Raw genomic sequence first — 21,140 nt, 5'->3', positions numbered from 1 at the left:
TATATTACAAGAAATTGCACACAACAGTGCACAACATTTTCATATATTTCTATATTTCTTATTGAATACAGGTAGTCCTCAACGTACAACCATTCATTTAGTGACCATTCATTGAAAAAGTGACTTATGACAGGCTTTCACACTTGTGACTGTTGCAGTAGGCCCATGGTCACATGATCAAAATTCAGACACTCAGCACTGGCATGTATATTTATGCACTCTCCTGGGATCATGTGATCACCATATGTAACCTTCCCAGCTGGCTTCCGACAAAGTTAATGGGGGAAAACAGATTTGTTTAACAACGACATGATTAACAGCTGCTATGATTCATTTAACAACTGTGGCAAAAAAGTCATAAAATGGGGCAATACTCGCTTAACACCTCTCTTGCTTAGCAATGAAAATTTTGGGCTCAATTATGGTAAGTTGAGGACTTATAAAAATGGAATAGATTCCAAAAAAGGGGGGAAACAGAAGATTCTGAAACCTTAATCAGGAAAGAGTCTTAAAATTTAAATGACATGAAACCCAGTTTCAATAGAAATGTCCTCTATATCTTTAAAATATTAATAAATATATTTACAAGCATATTTTAATATTGGCTAGTAACAGACATAGACAAAAGTTAAGATGCAATCCAAGGGCAGGAATGGACGAGGCACATGGAGAAGAAATGCAACATTATCTTGTTTATAGAGATCTCTGTGCGTGACTTGGCTTGGGAATACATGTAGAAGGCCAACTTATGTCCTGACAATGTATCATACTTCCAAATAAAGGTGGAGCAGCTCCTCAGAGCATATGAAATTACTGACATGGTTGGCTGGACTTTAGCAGACTCAGTATTCTTTCAGTCATAGGTTTTCAGTGTCCTTTTTTGGAATACTACTTGGTTTTCAAATCTATCAGATAAGCCAAAGATAGCTACAAAGTTCCCATTTTAACTGCAATGAATGTACAATTTTTATAACAACTTTTATTTATTTATTATTTATATCTTTTCTCCAGATTAAAAGCTATGCGGCCAATGATGGGTGAATATTAGTTGCATTCATCTTTCCTTAACAACCTGTTGATAGGATATCTACATACTACTAAATCTCTCCTCTGTTTGTAATCTTCAATTAGCCTAAAGTCTAAGCACCTCAGATGTGCTAACTTAAATAATGTGTAAAAAATCTGAGACACATTACTTCTGTGTAATTGAAATTTCAAGGAGCTTCACACTATATCTATTCACAAAGTTGTGGCTGCTGGGTGTTGCCACAGTGCTTGTGGTTTTTGACCATACTTCCCAAAAATCTGAGGGTTATGTGGTACAAGAGAAGATGGGAGAGATGTAGCCCTGCTTTCTTTCCCATTTCCCTCTGGCCACCCAGCCCAATCAGCTCGGCATTAAGGCTTGATGGGTGAGCAGCAATTGGCTACTTGCAACCAAGTTCGAAAACTGAAATCACTTAACAATGGTATGCAGCAAAGGGAGGACTAGGGAGAGGTTCATAGGCCTGCTAGTGAGGTAGGGCTGTCTGTGGGATGATTGCAGTCAACAGTGAGGAAGGGGGCCCTTGGGAACATGCAGGATTGACAAGTGGGGGTGAAACCTTCCTTGTGGTCCATGGCTCCCTTTTTTCCCCTTTCCCCAGCAAAGTGAGGAAAGGAAGCAGTGAGGAGAGGAGGAGGGATGCTCCATCAGAGCTCTGCTGAGAGTCATTGGGTCAAAATGGTGCCAGCCTGTAATATATGTAGAAAGAAGTGTAACGCAATGCTTTGTCTAGTCAATTCTAATATTGAAGAATTAAAAAGAAAACAAATTATACTCCAAAATCTGCTTAACCAAAAATTAAAATGGTGATTATAAATAAATTAAATTTTAAAATTGTAATGGAGCATTATTCCAGATCTCTTTGTATCATATTTTGAAACAGTATAGTTTCGCTACAGTTGCTTAATTTTACCTAATACTAGTCTGTTTTAAGGAACCATTATTTATCACAAACTTTCTAAATGAACTGGATTATATTTTAAAATAAAAAGATAATTTTAACTTTCAGAAATATTGCTTATTGTATTCTTTGTCATAATCACTGATGGCATGGACAAGGTCCAGTTTCAACTGGAGGTAAGCCAATGGTCCCAAACCGTATTGCGGACTTCAGCTCCCATCAGCCTCAGCCAACACATAGCAAGAAATTATGAAAAGTATAGTATAGGCCTTGAATAAGGTAACGGCGTTCCGTGTGCCTCAGCATGTATAGTCATGCTGGCTACATGACCATGGAAGTGTTTTTAGACAATGCTGGATCCCTCGGCTAAGAAATAGAGATAGGCACCTTCCACTAGTCAGACATGACTGGGCAGGGGAAACCTTTACCTTTAGTCATCACTTATGATCATTCTTTCAATGATCATTCATCAGACCTGAGAAAATGGACTTATGACTTTTATATGCTTTTATAAGCATATTAAAAATGATTATTATATTTGAACATTCCACTCACGTTCTCTCATCCTACACAAACTGCCACTGCTTCCAGTCCTCCCACCCATTTATCTCTTCCCATCTCTGCTCTTTTGGCAGCCCTTCACAGCATGGCAGAGAGGATGAGGCCACTGTATTCCACCACTGCTGCTGCCCCCAGCTGATCTTCATTTTGTTCTTCCCTTTCCTCACTACAGGGGTTCTGTCAGTGCTGAGCTCGTAGCATGCTACTAGGCTCCCTTGAGAATGACAAGGAAGTAGGGAGGGAGGGCAAGAAGGAAGGAAGGTTGTACTCTCACCTTTTGGACCCTCCTGCCAAATCCACTGCAAGGTCCCACTTCAGTAATCTCAGTCCACAGCCAACCCAGCATTGTGCATGCATGCTTGTCTCTGCCCCTTGCCACTGCCATGACCTCCCAGTCCACCAGGTTCCTGGTAGGCTGCAGCAGAGAGCTCTGCTTAATGAAATAACATGTTTCCTGTTCCACATTTCTTAATAAACAAACACAAACCCTCTCAAATCTGACTGGCTGTATCTAGGTGGAAAAGGGAGAGACAACGGCAGGGTGGGAGCACCTCAGCCCTATCACAAACCAAGCAGGATGTCCAAAGAGGCAAGGGGCAAAACTTTAACCTTCCTTCCTTCCCCTCTTCCCCACCACTTCAAGCAACACTACTGAGAGATCCACACCATTCACCTCAGGCAAACAGCCACTTGCAGCTTTCCTGCCTTGGAAGAAACAGCTGAACTAAGAACCTCCATTCCAAGACAGTGCCGAACTCAGCTTCAAGATGCCCACGAGACCCACCGAACAGGAAAAGCAGCAGCCAGGCCACAGCTGCTCTGGGTCATGATCTGCAGACTATGCACATCTTATTTTTGCTCATCCCCTGTGGCATGAGCAGCTGCTTTGCAAGGCAGCAGCCAGGAGGAGGCAGCAACTTGAGTCTGGTATATAGACTAGGCATGCACATGGGATTAGGATCATTAAGTGAGGACCACCTGTATTTCAGCCTTATACTGTACCAACGTGCTTTAAGTAGAGATAATCAAAAGTTTTTTTGCACAAAAAGGGGGACGGAAAGTGCCAAAATACTAGGTATGTTTCTTGAGGCATTATTTATAAAAGGCATTTGAAACAAAATGATCCTATGGATTCTTTCCCATTCATTTCTTAGCCTCCCATTTTGTTTGGCAACCGCCACCAAATTTGCCATTGGAGAATGTTATAAATCATCAACAGGAATAAGCATATAAAGCAGTTTAAATAAACTCCAGGCAAATTTGGTTCAATCATAGACTATATCCTTGCCAAAGGGTTCTCTCAGGAGACAAATGCCAGCCATTGTTAGAGCCAAAGAAACCCAAATTTTTCACATTCCTTTCTTTCTCGCCATAACTTAATGATATTTGAAATCATTATTCTCATACTCAGTCATATAATTCCTACCCATCTCATTCATATGATGCTTTCTTGCATCTCTATACTGTATTATATTCCTTTCATTCATTGAGTGTTCCCTCAGCGCTCCCCCATCTACAAACATAAATTGCCCAGAATTGTTGGGAAGTCAGCTGTCTTAGGCATTAAATTAATACATTAATATATATGATCTCTGTATCTTTTCAAAAGCACCTACTGTATTTAAATCCCTTATGCACTTTCCCATAATTATTCCAGCTTCTGCAAGGTGATTCTTTGATCACCATATTTTTTATAATTAACACACTAATTATGGCATTACTCATATTTTATGATGGATGGAAGGAAGGAAGGAAGGAAGGAAGGAAGGAAGGAAGGAAGGAAGGAAGGAAGGAAGGAAGGAAGGAAGGAAGGAATATACTGGCGATAAGCAGCCAAGAGAATTTGCCATGCTGATAAGTGAGCAGCAGTGGCAACAGAGGGAAAAGAGAAAATGATAGAAAGATTTGGGGAGGACAAACTCTCTGGAAGTTTGATCTGAAATCTGAAACAGTCAAAACATTACATGGTTTTTCAGTGTTTGAAAGAAAATATATTTTCTATTTCACCTATAACCATTCTCTAAATGTGGAAGCTTCGGTTATGGTGACTTGTCAGAATGATGACTATAGAAGGTGACTACTTAAGGATAAAGGAAGTATTTTAAAGAAAAGCAGCATATTTATTTATCTAATACCTCATTATATCTAGGCCCTGACCAAAAAAAAGGAACAATTTATTTTTAAATGAAAATATAAGCTATCACTGAAGCACCAACTAGAGTACCGCTTTGGCATGCCCTGAGGGAAAATGTTTTGGGGAAAGAGAATCAGACAGGTGAAATGATAAACTCATTAAGGACTATCATTAAATGTTCACTCAGTATCATATATAATCATGAACAAGTTTAGATATTCATGATTACAAGCTTAGGAGCTGTATAATAAATCAATTCATTATATCAAATCAGTAGCACATATACAATCTTATTTATACTGCATTGTATTTACCTATATTTCCATTAACACAGCAGTATTAAAGTCAGCTCACAGGCATTAATACATTCCAATAAATTAATTGGAAGTTATAATTGTTACACAATATTAATAAATAATTCACTGTTATTTGTTAGAATCATCCTGTTTCAAAACAACTATTATACATAAGTAGATTTTGTTCAGTCATATAACTATGTCTGACATGCAAGTGAAGTGTAATATTTAAAGTATTGCACTATGCCTAAATCAGGGTGTCAAACTTGCCACATTGCATGACTTGTCACGACATATTGCAACTTTTTTTCCCTTGCCACAGCTGGGGTGGGCGTGGCTTCCATATGACATATCCGGCCTGCAGGCCGGCAGTTTGACACCTCTAGCCTAAATAAACCTTCAAACAAAACTAACTGATATCTTCTATTAACAGCAAGAAGTCAGAGATTTATAATTCAATGGCTATAGCCATGGAGAGTATTTCCCAATTCACTGACATCTACAGTTCCATCAAATTTATGTTAAGTAAATGATGTGATATATATATTTATTAAAATAGGCATTTCAGTCTTTGAATAAACATACTGTATAATTTAAATGTCTGTGCATTATAGACAGTGACATATGGAGCACAGTAGCTAATGCAATTAGATGCTTTTTGATCTAATAAGTGATAATCATGAAAAACTCCACCTACATAAACAGAGATTTAGACCAAAGCAAAACATTTTTCACAGTTTCTCTTCTATTACACACATATTTATCAAGTTAACTGAACTGGGTTCAAATGTTAATTTTCAAAGATAATGTTTTTATTCAAGACAAGTGAAACCTTAATAATGATTTCGATAGATAGGGAGTGGAGAATTAAAAAAACATATTCTTAAAAATTATTGCCATTGATCATTTAAAAGATGCTAGTAATTCTTTTATTTTCATAGCTTATAATATCACAAAAACAACTGCTTGTAAACATATGGAGCATTGTAGGTAATGCAATTAGATGCTTTTTGATCTAATAAATGATAATCATGAAACATTCTACCTTCATAAACAGAGACTATATTTAGACTAGAGTAAAACATTTTTCACAGTTTCTCTTCTATTACACACATGTTAATCAAGTTAACTGAACTGGGTTCAAATGTTAATTTTCAAAGATAATGTTTTTATTCAAGATAAGTGAAACCTTAACATTATTGCCTATACAAATTAATATAACAATGTCTAAATCCATATTTATTTATTTATTTATTTATTTATCACATTTTTAACCCCATACGTACTTTTGAGCACCTACATTTATGAATGTGTGCTACTCATTTTTAGATTAAAGGCTGTCTTCTTAAATTCAGCTACAGAACATTTATACCACACCCAATAATTACATTGCACATTAGCAGTCTTATTGGAAATTAAATCTTTTTGAAATCAAAACTTTATTGAAAGTAATGGTATCCTGAATTGGGCTATAACACTAAAATATAAATTTTCCAGAAGAGGAGGTCTCTAACTATAAGGACATAACTATAGAGACAAAAACCATTGAGCTCAACAAGTCTTCAGTACAAGGAATCAAATCAAACTAGAAACAAGATTCCTGTTATTCCTGAAGCCTTTACAATTAAATTTAAGTTGGTTAGATTCTATTATACATTTAATATGTGTTTGAAATTTACAATATATATTTTCTCAGATAAGCAGCATCTCCTGATGGCAAAAAAATAATAAGACCTTTTTTCTTTTTTCCCCAGAATGATTCAAATACTTTTTCAAGTAATCATCTCTATGAATAAAGAGGACAAATAATCTATATATATTGCACTGTTTATCTTTCATTATTTATGTATTTATATGGCTATCTAGTTCGTGCACAGTAAGTCTGAGCAACATGCAACATTAAAAATCCCCTATTTACAGTTCAAGGAATTTAATTATTCTGCTATAGCTTTCTAATTCCACTAGCAGTATATTTCTTTAGGGCAATTACTATTTCAATTCATTTTAGAGTGCAATTATTTCTCATTAATGCTTAAGCATTACAGGTAGCATTTGAAAACAATTTTGTGAAATGTATGTGTGTGTACACACCACATACGCACACACACTAAGCAGATTTATACAGCTCTCCAATGTAATAATTTATTAATACCTAACTCTACAAAAGCTAACTTTCCATTTCAAATTTCAAATATAGCAGAAATATTTTACTCTGATTCAAATACTGAGCATCACAAATATCTGGTTTCTGGAATTAATTTTTATATATGCACATTATTTAATGAGATATGTTCCTTCTGAGAGATATAATTCACTTCATCTGACTTCTTCAGTATATAAAGTAAACAATTTATTGTTTAAATTATAAGCTTACTGCTGGCACTTTTTGATGAATACAAAACATATCATCTATAATGACATTTTTGTCTATCAACCGTTGTTAATTTTACAAGTGTCTATTCAAAACTCACCCATGGAATTTAATGAAGTTTATCCCAGTAAAACATTTAAGTTTGCAGATCAGAAAGATTATACTGATTCTAGTGCATTTCTATAGCAAACATTTCTCTCCCAAAGGAACTACCAAGATAAAAAAGGGAGGATATTTTAAGATAATAAGCTGTCAGTTTCTACCAACAATGCTTTCTCATACCAGAGATATATATTTAGCAGGTTTTCCTTTGAAAATGCTATTTAAGAATAAACTAAAATATACCTTCATGTAACCTTTAATCATATTTTCATACTTTCCCAGCCACTTCTCTAATAAGACTTTGGACCTGATAGCAGCTATAGCTAAGCAAAATTTAAAATAGAAATCCAAAACTTACAACACTATCTGGGTGTCTAAATACCATAACTATCTACTCACCCCCTGTGACCTGCCATGATAACGATAAGTTGTCAACAAAGAAAAAGTGCTAATGTTCTCCGTTGTCGCTACTTGACCTGAGAAAAGCCAGAGCTTGTTAATGGTTACAGTGTCAAAAATAGATACGCCACTGGCAAAGCAGCTGCATACGTTTTCATAGTTATTTATCTTAGCCATAGTCAGTGCTCTGGAATCCTTTAAGGACTTGACATAAAGGAATCTGGTAATGCTATTACCTCTCTAAAAGATTAGCATTTCTCTGGAAAGTACTGGAAGAAAACCAGTAATATAGATACTCAAATAGTTTATCTACATGAATTGCTAGGATAACAAAAACATTAAAAACTGAGCAAAGCCAAGCTAATATTATTCTGCAGTATGAATCTGTAGATTCAAAATTAAGGATTCCACACCAGTAAGGGCATTCTACCTTGAAGCTTCAACTTTAAAATGGCTGCTTTTAATGATAAGTAATAATTATAATAAATACTTTTATCAGCATGATTGGACTTAACAGATTTTAACATTTTTCAAAGTCTTATCCTAAATTAAAACAAATTGCAGAATGCAAAACTTTACTGCATTTAACTTTATTTTTATTTTATTATTATTATTATAATTATTTTAATAATATGTTATATTTCAAAACATTTTTTTTCTGAGATGGAAAAACCAGATGGAAGTGTAACTGTTTGCAAATTGCACTCAACTTGTAATGAACTATATCTATATGGAGGGAAGGAAGCATGCAGTGGGGTACCTCAAGGTTCTGTCTTAGAGCCAGTATTTTTCAACGTGTACATAAATGATTTAGATTAGAAGGGGACCTCATCAATTTGCAGATGATACCAAGCTGATGGGATTAGCCAACACCCCAGAAGATAGGCTCAAGATCAGAAAGATCTCGACAGACTTGAACATTTGGCCCTATCTAACAAAATGAAATTCAGTGATGAGAAAACTAAATACACCTATGCATGAAAAATCAAATGCACAGGTACAGATTAGGTGAAATCTGGCTCAACAGCAATAACTGTGAGAAGGATCTTGGAGTCCTAGTGGACAATCACTTAAATATGAGCCAGTAGTTTGCAGCAGCAGCCAAAAAAGCCAATGTAATCATAGGTTGCATCAACAGAGGGACAGAATCAAGTTCATGTGAAGTGTTAGCACCACCTTCTGTATTGATCTAATTTCATATTCTAGTACTAAAAGTTCTTTTAAGTAGCAAATATCTTCAAAGGTATCTAGAATGTTGACATCTCTTCTGTAAAGTATTTCAGTATATTCCTTCTAACTTCGTTTGATCTCCTTTGACTTGATTACTATCTATCCACTGGAGTTCTTTAGCATACAAAACTAAGTTGGTACTTCCTTTTGAGTTAAGAAATCTTTTGAAATAATTTTCTCATGTCTATTTCCATCTTCAATGTTTTTACAGATATCATAATACTGCTTCTTGTCTCTTCTAATAATTCTCTGAAATTCTTTGTTAAGTTCCTTCCTGAAATTTTTATTTTTCTTAATTTTAGCCCCTCTTCTCTATTTCCACGTTATTTTTTTCTCCAGCATCCTGTTTGCTCTCTTCTGTTTCTTCCTCTTTGCCATTAAATTCACATTTAATGGTTTATTTAGGTTCTTTCCACAGTTCCTTTGGTTCTTTATCAATAAGATTCAGGATTTCAAAAAGTTTCTTGATGTTCTTGAAAATGGTGGGTAGATGCACAAGATCATATCATGAAGTTCCTCCTAGTCCTCTTCTTCTCATTAATATTCAGTCTTCTACAGTCAGCATCTGGCCATGTCTATAACTGAGCTCTTCCACTCCCATTTACCAATGATATATAATTAATTTGATTTTTGTGCAGTCTATCTAGTGACATCCATGTATAGAGGTGTTGTTTTGGTTGCTTAAAGACATGGTTAGGTATGAAGAAATAATTATTGGGACAGAAATTGCTAACTTTATATCTTGCTTTATTTCAGTCTCCTAAGCATCCAATCTCCAGTCACAAGCAGCAAATCTTGTTTGCTTATTTTGTCAATTTCACATTGAATTTGATTATAAACCTCTTCTTCTAGCTGAACCATAAACTTGAATAATCGTCATATTAAAGGGTTGTCAACAAAGTCTAATTAATATGATTCAGTGATTGCATTGTAGCCAAGAACTGTTTTTTCTATAACTTTCCTAACTATAAAAGCAACACTGTTCCTTCTCTGTTTTTCATGTCCTGAGTAATAATTTGAGTATGATCTTCTAACTGAAAGTGTCCAATCCCAGTCTATCTCCATCTCCCACATACTGTCAACAACAAAGTCCATCTTGGCTCCATTTAGACGTAAAATAATCAGAAAACTCCTAATATAACTTTCTTATAGCTTTAGAAAGATAGAAAACACCATAATGCTTTCATCCTTGGCTTATCTAAGATACCAATGGGATCAAAAGGTGTCAAAAGATAAAGGTCAGCAATTTTAAATGTCCCCAAGAGGTTCTGGCTCAGCCAGTACAAATCATCCATCAGAAACTAAATCTATACTATATTTGGATCTAAATATAGCCTGGAAAGGATTAAGATAATTCATTTCATCTAAGAGGTCCTTAAACGGTAGTGCCATCACTTTCTCCACTACTTTAGTGAAATGTGGATTTGGGAATACCTGCCTATAGTTGTTCAAATCAGTCATGTGCAAGTGATGAATTTTTTTAGCACAAATTTACTCTCAAGTGGCAGAGAATAATATTTGCAAAAAAGAATTAATGAAGTCAGTGATTGCTGTCAATAGCAATAGCAGTCAAACTTACATACAGCACTTTCTGGGCAGTTTATAATATCAGCATATTGCCATAAAATAATTCACCATACCCTTATAAACCAAGTTGGAAACATATAAGTGGTAATGCAAAAGTCTAAAGGCAGAAGCTGGTGAGATGGAACCAATGATTTGCATGGCAGAAAGAAAAGTTATGTAAACATGGAACAAAAATTAAGGCAAGAAAAAAAATAGCAAGAAGTCTGTCATTAATGTAGAACACGGGTTTGAAACTCGATCGCATCACGTGATGTATCGTGATGTTTTTTACTTTTGTGGAGCCTGGGTGGGCGTGGCCTGCACGTGACAAATCCAGCCCATGGGCCGCCAGTTTGACACGTCTGATGTAGAAGGAAAAGCCCTAAAAGCACATGGACATACATGGACCGTAGCTATATACATGTATACATGCACATACAAATAAGTTTTGATTTCTGTGTTCTGAAGTGGATCTGTTGCATAAATATGCCTGTTTTTTTATGTGAAGTAAAGCAACATGTCTAGCTATGTCTTGTATAACTCTTTTTCTTCCTTTCATCATGGAAAATTTCATAACCTCACTATTCTCCTTCCTCAAAAAATATACAAATAACATGCATAGTTAACATAGTACTAACAAACTCAAGCTTTACAATTCTGAAGAACTAAACTTTGTTTTAACAAAAAGAAAATGCAGCATATATGAAATATTTATTTATTTATAAAAAAAATTATATTGCTGCCCAACTCACTCTCAGTGAATCCAGGAAACACAATATATATAAAAATAAAAAGCAATAAATCCCTATACCCTGGTGTTATTATATTAGGAAATAAGCTTAGACATGCCATAGGCACACACAGCTGGGTCAGAATGAGATTAAGAAAGTTATATTTCTAGAAATATAGTAAAGTTGAGAGCCAATTTGGTGCAGAGGTTGAACAACAGGTTAGAAATCAACAGACCATGAAATCTAATTCCAAAGCCAGCTGGGTGACCTTGGTCCAGTCACTTTCTCAGCCATAGGAAGAAGACAATAGCAAACAACTTCCGAAAGAGCTTGCCAAGAAAACTGCAAGGACTAGTTCAGTTGCCAGGAATATTTAAAAAAAAAAAAAAAAAACTAACTTGAAGGCAAACACACATACAAAGAAAGTAAAGTTACAGTGTGTTAATTTCACACTGTCTGAACTGCAATTGATTCCAAATAGTCTGTTCTTCTGTATAGAGCAAAGCAAAACACAATGTAGTGGTTTTAGTCATAAGGTTACCATATGCTATTATTTTAATATCAAAATAATTGAATAATCACTGTGAGATGAAAAAGAAAAATGAAGAACAGGTGGCTGATAGAAGCTACCATAATTTCAAAATATAGTAAAACTGATGTGAAAGCAATGCAGTAATCATACTGAACAAAAGATATTTAAGTAGCGAATGTGGTAACTTCTGCAACAAAATATGAATTATTATTGCTGGAATGCAATGTAATGCATGTATTTTATGCTTCATTCTTCTACAATCTTTAGTGTTCCGGTTCTGCCTGGAAATGTTTCCAAACATGTTTCATTAATTCATTATTCATGCAGAAAAGAAATAAGCACAGTGTCAGCAAATGATCCACTGCACTCCCACATACAAGAAAAGTATGTATAACCAATGCCTGGTATGCTACTGTGAAACTAATGATAAAAAGAATCAGTGTTGTATTCAAAATATATCAAATGTTGCAAATATTCTTAACAGTAAACTGTTGTTATACCGTAATTTCATTGCACTTAAAGTGTTTGCAAATCACACTTTTATTCAATTCTATGCTTCTATTAACTAAAAGTAGATATACAAAAATTGACATAATTAAAATAATCTGCTATAAAATATGACTCAAATAGTCATTTAGTAGTCAGAAAATAATTTTCTGATTGATATGGAAATGATATCACCAGTAATATCATAGTGCTCACCCAACAATAACTCACCCAATGTCTTATGGTAGATTTTCAAAGTGCCATAAAAGAATATTTGATAAAACTGGGAGATAGGTGAAAATATACTGTACAGAATAATATCACTACATATTTTTGTAGCAGGAAAAGACACAAGGAATCCTTTCCCTAACCTACTCACTTTATCACAGGCAGCACAAGAGCTTGTTCTAGGAAGAGAAATACTAAGGTACTAAACAGCTGCATGACTGATGAACAGATTGCCAAAAAGTTGCATAGGAAAGAGCACAAGAGAGATAATAACACTAAATATGCATACTAGGCCTTTATCTCCACCAAAACCCTCTAAAACATTTTTAAAAACCTCAAGGGTCTATTGCGGAGGAGGGGGTCAACTCAGGAGCACTAGATTATGACAGAGACAGAACAAGAACTCAAGAAGAAGCCTTATATTTTGGAAGCATGTTGGCAATCGCTGAGTTCATGGGCAAAGACTGCCAACTGAATACTTGCCCTAATATATTTTAACAAGATGACTAGGAGATTTAAAGCATTCCTTATCATTCTGAATATGGCAACGCCCTCTTCATGGAGCTGCCCTTAAAAACCACTCAGAAGCTGTAACTGATCCAAAAGGCACAGGCAATGATGGGTGTGCCTTGTCAGGCCCATGTAACCCATTACTCCATAAGCTGCAATGGTTGCCAGTAAGCTTCCAGATACAAGTAACAGCGTTGATTTTAATGTATAATGAGACAGGGTCTGATTATCTACAGGACCATTTATTTTCCATGGCTTCTGTGTGGCCTGTACAATTGGACAAAGGAAACGTGCTCCAAATTCCATCCACTAAACAATGCTAGCAGATGAAGGGTACCTTTTCTCTCACAATATTTACCCTCTAGAATACAAGTTTTCAAGTCTCATTTAAACATAGTCAGGGTAGGGGAACCCTGAAATTTGTTTGGCCCATTCTGGCCTTATTTAAAAATATATATATATAAAACTGGCTCTTTCCCCAGGCCTTGATTTAGAATGATTGGTAGAATGCAGGTATTTTGTAGATACATATTAAGTAGCTTCTCATAGTTATTTTTTCAAGAGTAAGGTATATGCAGAACTGCAAAGGATTCCTAGCGACAAACTTCTTGTTGTTACCCAACTAAGACCTTTTATGTATATATTTTCTCTTCCCTATCCATCCACATACATTGCCTTAAAGGTATTTTTTATATCTTTAACAGCAAAAACCAGGCTTTGTTCTTCTATCCCTGCCTAATTTCACCTACAAATTAGTATGTGAAAAATATATATTAATTTGTGGCTATGATGTGTGCTCCAGATTTTTTAAGTGTCTAACAACATTCTTATCTTGAACTGTCATGAAATCAAATTGTAATTTATATTCTAGGAATTGCAAAAGAATATTCAGCTCTTGAGAGACATCCAGATTCAATAGAAAAACACTAGCACATCACCTTATTATTCACAAAGTGGCTATTATTTTTTTTAAAAAGCCAAAAGGTCTCTGCCTTAAGCAACTGAAAGACTAACTGGTATTTACATATAAGTAATCCAATTACTGAGACTTCTGTAACTTTTATGCTATTCCGGTTTATAAATCTTGTGAGAAATTTCTGGGAGATCTTTGTTTTAATTGAAGTCAGTTAAACTTGATAGCAACCAAGTTAAAATTTGTGCCTAACAATCAATCTCTATCTACCAATAAAACTCTCTAAAACCAGTGATAATATTCAACATAATGTTTTGTAATAACCATTTAATTATAATAAATTGCATACCAGAAGAACTAGCAATTTGATAGCTGTAATACTGATTTAACTACCCTGCTTATTATTCTGAAGCTAAGTCATATGTTTCTAATATTTTACTATTAGTGTCTGCAGGTCAAGAATTAGAAGCAAATGGCTTCTTAGTTCTTAATCAGCACCATGAAACACAATTTAACTGTTCTTAATAAGGCTAGTTAGTCAACACCAAGAAGCTTCTAATAATAATATACTGTGTGTGTGTGTGTGTGTGTGTGTGTGTGTGTGTGTGTGTGTAAGTGTATATACACCCACATGCGCACTTAGCTCTTCTTCATATGTATGAAATTATATACTGTAAATTTGATCTTACTAGTTCATATACAGTAAAAGTACGGCATACACATAGTTTAAGGCTCAAGGAAAAAATATTTTCAAAAATTTAATAACATTACATATTTTATCCTAGAAAGACTGAATCCACCAAGATTTTTTTAACATATAGCAAAATGGTTAATTATTTCTCATATGGATGTTTTCGTAATTGGCTATAAATCCCTGTGAACCTTTTCTCTAGAAGTGTTCTATTCTTAAAGCATTTTGTTCTATTAACTGAGAATGGATATTCTCTGTTCTAAATTACTAACATGTTGTTAGACAGAGACCAAAAATTCTACAATATATTAGAAAATCCTAGAAAGTGGATACTGAGTAAAAAGGCTTCCATAAGTGAAATCTGCAGACAGAAAGTGTAACTGCATGCTTTCTTGTAATAGTCCCTGTGCTTTAACTTTCTGTCACAAAATATTACCAATTGAAATGCTTTTGCAAAAGAGATAATGAAAAGAAAATCATCTTCCATCTATTCCCCTCTATTGGTTCATTCTATATACAAGCCAAGCTGAGCTCTTTTATTTAAAGAATGGGTTATGCAGAAAGCATGCCTTGACTTAACATTAATGCATGTGCAGTTAATTATTGGTGCAAATATCAAATTAACTAAGCCCCATCTCTGATCAGTTGCCTCTTTCACATTCTTCAAACTCACCAGCTGCAAATTGTCATATTACTGCAAAGATATTAGATTGTCTAGTCAAATGAAAACTTGTTAGTATGTCCATCTTTTAAATTTACACTTTAAATTCAGCAATATGAGATGAGAATGTCTTGAATAACCAGATAATTGAATTATAGAATCCTAAAGAAAGATGTCATGTTCACATGCTAAATGAATTAAAAATAGAATGCAAGAACTGTCTGACTTCACTCTTTAATTTTAGCTGGATGATGAACTGACTTTAAATATTGAAAGACACAGCAAGTTTTTTTTCCTCTTAGCAAAGTGCTTATCTTATGTTTATTAAAGAAATGCAGCATATTCTGTTAATAAGTCCTATAGCCATGGCTAAATGTTATTCTCTGTATAATAGAAGTACGGTTTTATTCTGTACTTTAGAGCAAATGTAGTTGCAGAATTTTTCAAAATCACAAACTATTTAAACATTTTATTATTATCATCAGGAAAATGCTTTTTTCAGTTTTTAAATATGTATCAGAAAGTAAAGTAAAAAAATCTAAAAGTATACATCCTATATTTTAAAAATATTTTTATTACTTACTTTTAATATGTAATAGCAAAGAGATGACATTGGATGATATAAGACTGATGGTCATCAATCTTAAAAGATAGCATATGATGAAACAGGTACATCTGTTTATAACATCCACATTTTTAATTTCATATTCCACATGAGTTGATTGCATTCAAATCTGAATTTGGTTTAAGCTGCCTCAATTACCAGGGGGATAAAAAAAATGGATGGAAAAAACATAAACCAACATTTCTTTTTCTGTTCCACATAGAGTTTACTTAAACAGAGTATAATCAGAAGCATAAAAAATATTTCAACCATGCATCTGACAGTAATACTGACAGAGAAGAATAGCTATTGCAGAAATAGAATCAGGAACATGGAACCTGGGTTCTTAACCCACTGTAGAAGTTATCCATTGAAGAGGGTAACACTGTTAATAAGTAAACAGACCCATTAGATGTTATTTCACCATATCATCAATAGAAAAAGCATTTGACATTGACACCGATTCTATTAAAAGTACTGTTGCTCCCAAAATGTCTGTCACAGCTTACCCTGAATGGATGCGACTAAGGAATGATATTGATGAAAGAGTTGGGATAAAAAAGATTGTGTCAGCAGATAATTTTTTACAACAAATTTCCTAGACTAGGAATGGCTCTGGGGCCAATAATTATGAGGAAAAGAATAATGTAATTGAAAATCCATGTCATGATATGAAGGGAGGTAGTAATTCTAATCTCTTGAAAGAAAAGAAACCTTCTTTAGGGACTGGATTATTTCTGAACTGATGACAAACTGTCCCTAGAACAATATCAGACTACTTCATGAGAAAAATGGAATATTTAGGGAAATACCAGCATATTATGTGGGTGAACAACACAATAATATACAACCCTGATAGAAACTCTCAAGAGTACAGAGAATAGGTCTTTCAGTCTCTACTAAAGACTATGGGCAAATCCCTTCAAGAATCTTTAATTCTTGAATTAAGGGTTCTTAATTAATTCTTCCAGTAATCACTGAATCATTGGGTTGTTTTGCTAAACAAGACAGAGACATCTGTATATTCCCAGCTTGACAATCAAAATGCCAGATATTGCAAACAGAGGCTAAACTGGCCTTGAGTTGGAGACATACAAATCTTTCTTATTATTGGGAGCGTCTGAAACATTTTTAGGTTTATTTTCAATTTGTTTAGTTATTTAGGCATTCTATATAGAAATTAAATATTGCAACCACAGACTAATATTGTCTAAGATATTTACATTTGCTAAGTTGTAAAAAATAGCTACATGGTCAGCACCAAAACCAGACTTAAAAATTAGACATAATGAACAGAATCTCTTTGAAGAATTAAACAAGGCATCAATCTGTAGGTGGTAATCCTGAGTATTTTCTCTGTAATAATAACAAGGTCTGGCAGAGTGATTCTTCTATCATTTTTCACAACAACAGCTGCAACAACAACAATAGAAAGGAAGCAAAAAACAAAGGAAAATGAAAAGAATGCTTAAAAGCTGTTCCTGCTAGCTTAAAAGTCCATCACCACTCAAATTTATATACCATTTCATTTAAAAAAATATCCACTTCCCCTTTCATAGACAGAGAACGATGCTGCTAAAAATTGAGAGACAGTTTTGGCAATGTACTATTGTATTAAAAGCAGATCACTGGCTTCTGACCTCATAGAAGGGTTTATAAATTTAGAATTGTTTTTTTTTCAGCAACAGCTGCATAGCAAAATTCTTAAGACAGGAAGGATACTTCAAGACCAGCTTATCATGGAAGAAATAGGGGTTGTTGTTTTTAAAAGGAAGAATCATTGAATAAGCACAAACAGGAGCATAAATAATTCCTAGAATACCAACTGAAGACAGGAATGTTTTTAATTCTGTCATTTTCCCACATATAAGTATATTATTATATATTCTATTATTAAACCAGAATGTATTTTTATTGTCTTCTAGCCCTTACAAGATCTTAAGCAAACAACATAATAATTTGAATTAGTATTAAATCTTTCACTAATTTGAATCTACGCTTTAACTTCTAGTGTTCAGATTTATAGAGTAGGAGGAACTGAAGGGAAATATGTTTTTGGATAGAAGTTGGATCTCATAACATCTCACTATCTTACAGCTGGATGGGCAGCATGAGGCTCAAGAACTTCATCACACCCCGAGCCCCTTTGATATAAGCCCCTCCTTTCAATCCTACTTACAGAAAATTGATGGCATTTTTCAGCTATTTAGAGACAATAAACAGTAAAACAAAACATGTCTAATCTAAAATAGGAATTTAATAAAATATAGGTAACTCCTAATTTTCCTCCATCAATCACATGAAGATCACATTAAGTGTTAATACCACTTTACAATGCCTTGGTAAGGCCACACTTAAGTTGACTTAAGTGCCCATTGAATAGAGATGCTAACTTAATTACTAATCCAACCAATTAACTATGTGTTTGCAGTGGGATGGGGGGGTTTGGAAATTTGCCCGAGCTGCTGGAGGGGGTAGCTGGGTTGGCGGTGGAATTCCCCAGGCTTATGGTGCTGGGGGATTTCAATCTGCCGTCACTCAGCGAATCCTCTGGTGTGGCTCAGGAGTTCATGGCTTCCATGACAACCATGGACCTGACCCAGATAATTCAGGGTCCGACCCATAGGGGAGGACACACGCTCGACTTGGTATTCCTCTCGGGGCAGTGGTGATTTTGATTTAAGGGGTATAGTTACTTCTCCCTTGTCATGGTCGGATCACTTCCTGTTGAGGTTAGATTTCTCGGTCCTACTCCGCCACCGCAGGGAGGCGGAACCGATTAGGTGGTTCCGCCCCAGGCGTTTAATGGACCCAGAGGGGTTCCAAATAGCGCTTGGGGGTTTTCCTGATTCCCTCCTCCACGAACTGGCTGAGTCCTTGGTCGCTGCTTGGAATAAGGCGGCATCAGGGGCGTTAGACCGGATCACGCCTTTGCGACCTCTCTGTGATTGTGGATCCCGGAGGGCACCTTGGTTTACCGAGAAGCTACGGGAGATGAAACATCAGAAGAGACATCTAGAGCGACGCTGGAGGGCTAGTAACTCCGAATCCGACTGGACACTTTTAAGAGCCTATATTAGGACTTATTTAGTGGCGATACAAGCGGCAAAATGTTCGCATTTTTCCGCACTTATTGCGTCTGCAGAATCTTGCCCCGCCACCCTGTTTAGGGTGACCTGTTCCCTACTTAACGTTCGGGAAACTGGGGAGCCCTTACAGGGTAGAGCGGAGGAATTTGTGCAGTTCCTATCAGACAAAATCGCTCGGATTCAGACAGACCTAGACTCTGATTGGGCAGGGCCTTCTGAGATGACTGGGGCAGGTCTTAGCCCAGTTTTATGGGATGAATTTGTGTCTGTGACTGCTGAGGATGTTGACAGAGTGGTGGGAGCAATGAGCGCCTCCACTTGTTTATTGGACCTGTGTCCTTCCTGGTTGGTCTCGGCTGCCAAGGAGGTGACACGAGGCTGGCTCCAGGCGTTGATCAATGCTTCGTTGAGGGAGGGGTCTTTCCCGCAATCCTTGAAGGAGGCAGTTATGAGGCCCCTTCTCAAGAAGCCTACCCTGGACCTGGCTGACTTAAATAACTTCCGTCCAGTCTCCAATCTTCCCTTTTTGGGGAAGGTTGTAGAGAAAGTGGTGGCGCTCCAGCTCCGACGGTCTCTGGATGAAGCGGATTATCTAGACCCTTTTCAATCTGGCTTTAGGCCCGGCTTCAGCACAGAAACCGCTTTGGTTGTGCTGATGGATGATCTTTGGCGGGTCCGAGACAGGGGTTATTCCTCTGTCTTGGTGCTACTTGACCTCTCAGCAGCTTTTGATACCATCGATCATGGTATCCTTTTGCGACGACTTGAAGGGGTGGGAGTGGGAGGCACCGTTTTATGGTGGTTCTCCTCCTACCTCTCTGGCCGGTCGCAATCGGTATTGGTGGGAGGGCAGAGGTCAACCCAGAGGCCCTTTGAATGCGGTGTGCCACAGGGGTCAGTCCTCTCCCCCTCCTATTTAACATTTATATGAAGCCGCTGGGTGAGATCATCAGACAGCACGGGGTGAGGTTTCATCAGTATGCTGATGATACCTAGCTATATATCTCGTCCCCAAGCTCTCTCAGTGAAGCGGCCAATGTGATGGGCCGTTGCCTTGAAGCCGTGAGGGTCTGGATGGGGGTTAACAGACTCAGGCTCAATCCTGACAAGACCAAGTGGCTTTGGATGTTGCCTCCCAAGGATCATGTCGACTGTCCAGTGTTGACTCTTGCGGGGGAAAATATATCCCCTTCGGAGCGGGTTCACAACTTGGGTGTCCTCCTTGATCCACAGCTGAATTTGGAACATCATTTGACGGCTGTGGCTGGGAAGACCTTTGCACAAGTTCATCTGTTGCACCAGTTGCGACCCTACCTGGACCGGGAGGCTCTCCTTACAGTCACTCATGCCCTTGTCACCTCACGTCTGGACTACTGCAACGCGCTCTACATGGGGCTACCCTTGAAAAGTATTCGGAGACTACAGTTGGTCCAGAATGCAGCCGCGCAAGTGATAGTGGGTGCTCCTCAATACACCCACGTTACACCTATCCTCCGTGAGCTGCACTGGTTGCCTATTGGTCTCCAGGTCTAATTCAAGGTGTTGGTGATTACCTTTAAAGCCCTATATGGTTCAGGGCCAGGCTATTTGCGAGACCGCCTACTACCTCATAGTTCCCTTCGTCCGGTTAGATCCCACAGGCTGGGCCTCCTTCAGCTCCCGTCGGCCAAGCAGTGCCATTTGGCGGGGCCGCGGAGGAGGGCTTTCTCTGTGATGGCTCCGTCTTGGAACCAGCTCCCCCCGGAGATTAGGACTGCTCCCACCCTGTTGGTTTTCCGTAAGCTGCTTAAGACCTGGCTTTTCCGGCAGGCCTGGGGTTTATAAAATCTGACCCCTGGATGACTGTTATTGTACTGTTTGTTTTGTTATGTTTTATGGTGTTTTTTATTGTTAGCCGCCCAGAGTCCTCTGGGAGTGGGGCAGCTTATAAATTTTAAAAATAAAATAAATAAAATAAAATAAATAAATAAATAATGAAGATGTATCAGGAAATTATAGGAATGACTTGACTAATATAATTGCACCAGATATTATGATGTACTGTGAATATATAAATCATATCAATTGTTTTATGACATCATGATTCATAC

General features: G+C 36.6%; 1 protein-coding gene across 4 annotated transcripts in view; it reads right to left on the bottom strand.

The window, feature by feature from the left end:
* Window positions 1–21,140, bottom strand: part of RBM20 (RNA binding motif protein 20) — an 83,208-nt gene that overhangs the window by 52,843 nt on the left and 9,225 nt on the right. Inside the window, exon 1 of one of the 4 annotated variants that reach the window (XM_039354521.1) lies at window positions 7,810–8,027. The exons of 2 other annotated variants lie outside the window; for them this stretch is intronic. In XM_039354521.1, the coding sequence (XP_039210455.1) occupies window positions 7,810–7,826 (17 nt within the window). In that variant the 5' untranslated portion in view covers window positions 7,827–8,027. Of the gene's footprint in view, window positions 1–7,653; window positions 7,745–7,809; window positions 8,028–21,140 lie in introns of those variants that run through there. One more of the 4 variants, XM_039354522.1, reaches the window with a different exon arrangement.

The sequence above is a fragment of the Crotalus tigris genome, unplaced genomic scaffold (genome assembly GCF_016545835.1).
Source record: "Crotalus tigris isolate CLP2741 ecotype Arizona unplaced genomic scaffold, ASM1654583v1 scf7180000018556.678853, whole genome shotgun sequence".
Taxonomy (NCBI): domain Eukaryota; kingdom Metazoa; phylum Chordata; class Lepidosauria; order Squamata; family Viperidae; genus Crotalus; species Crotalus tigris.
The sequence above is the reverse complement of the archived record's forward strand: the minus strand, read 5'-3'. Positions and strand labels throughout refer to the sequence as shown.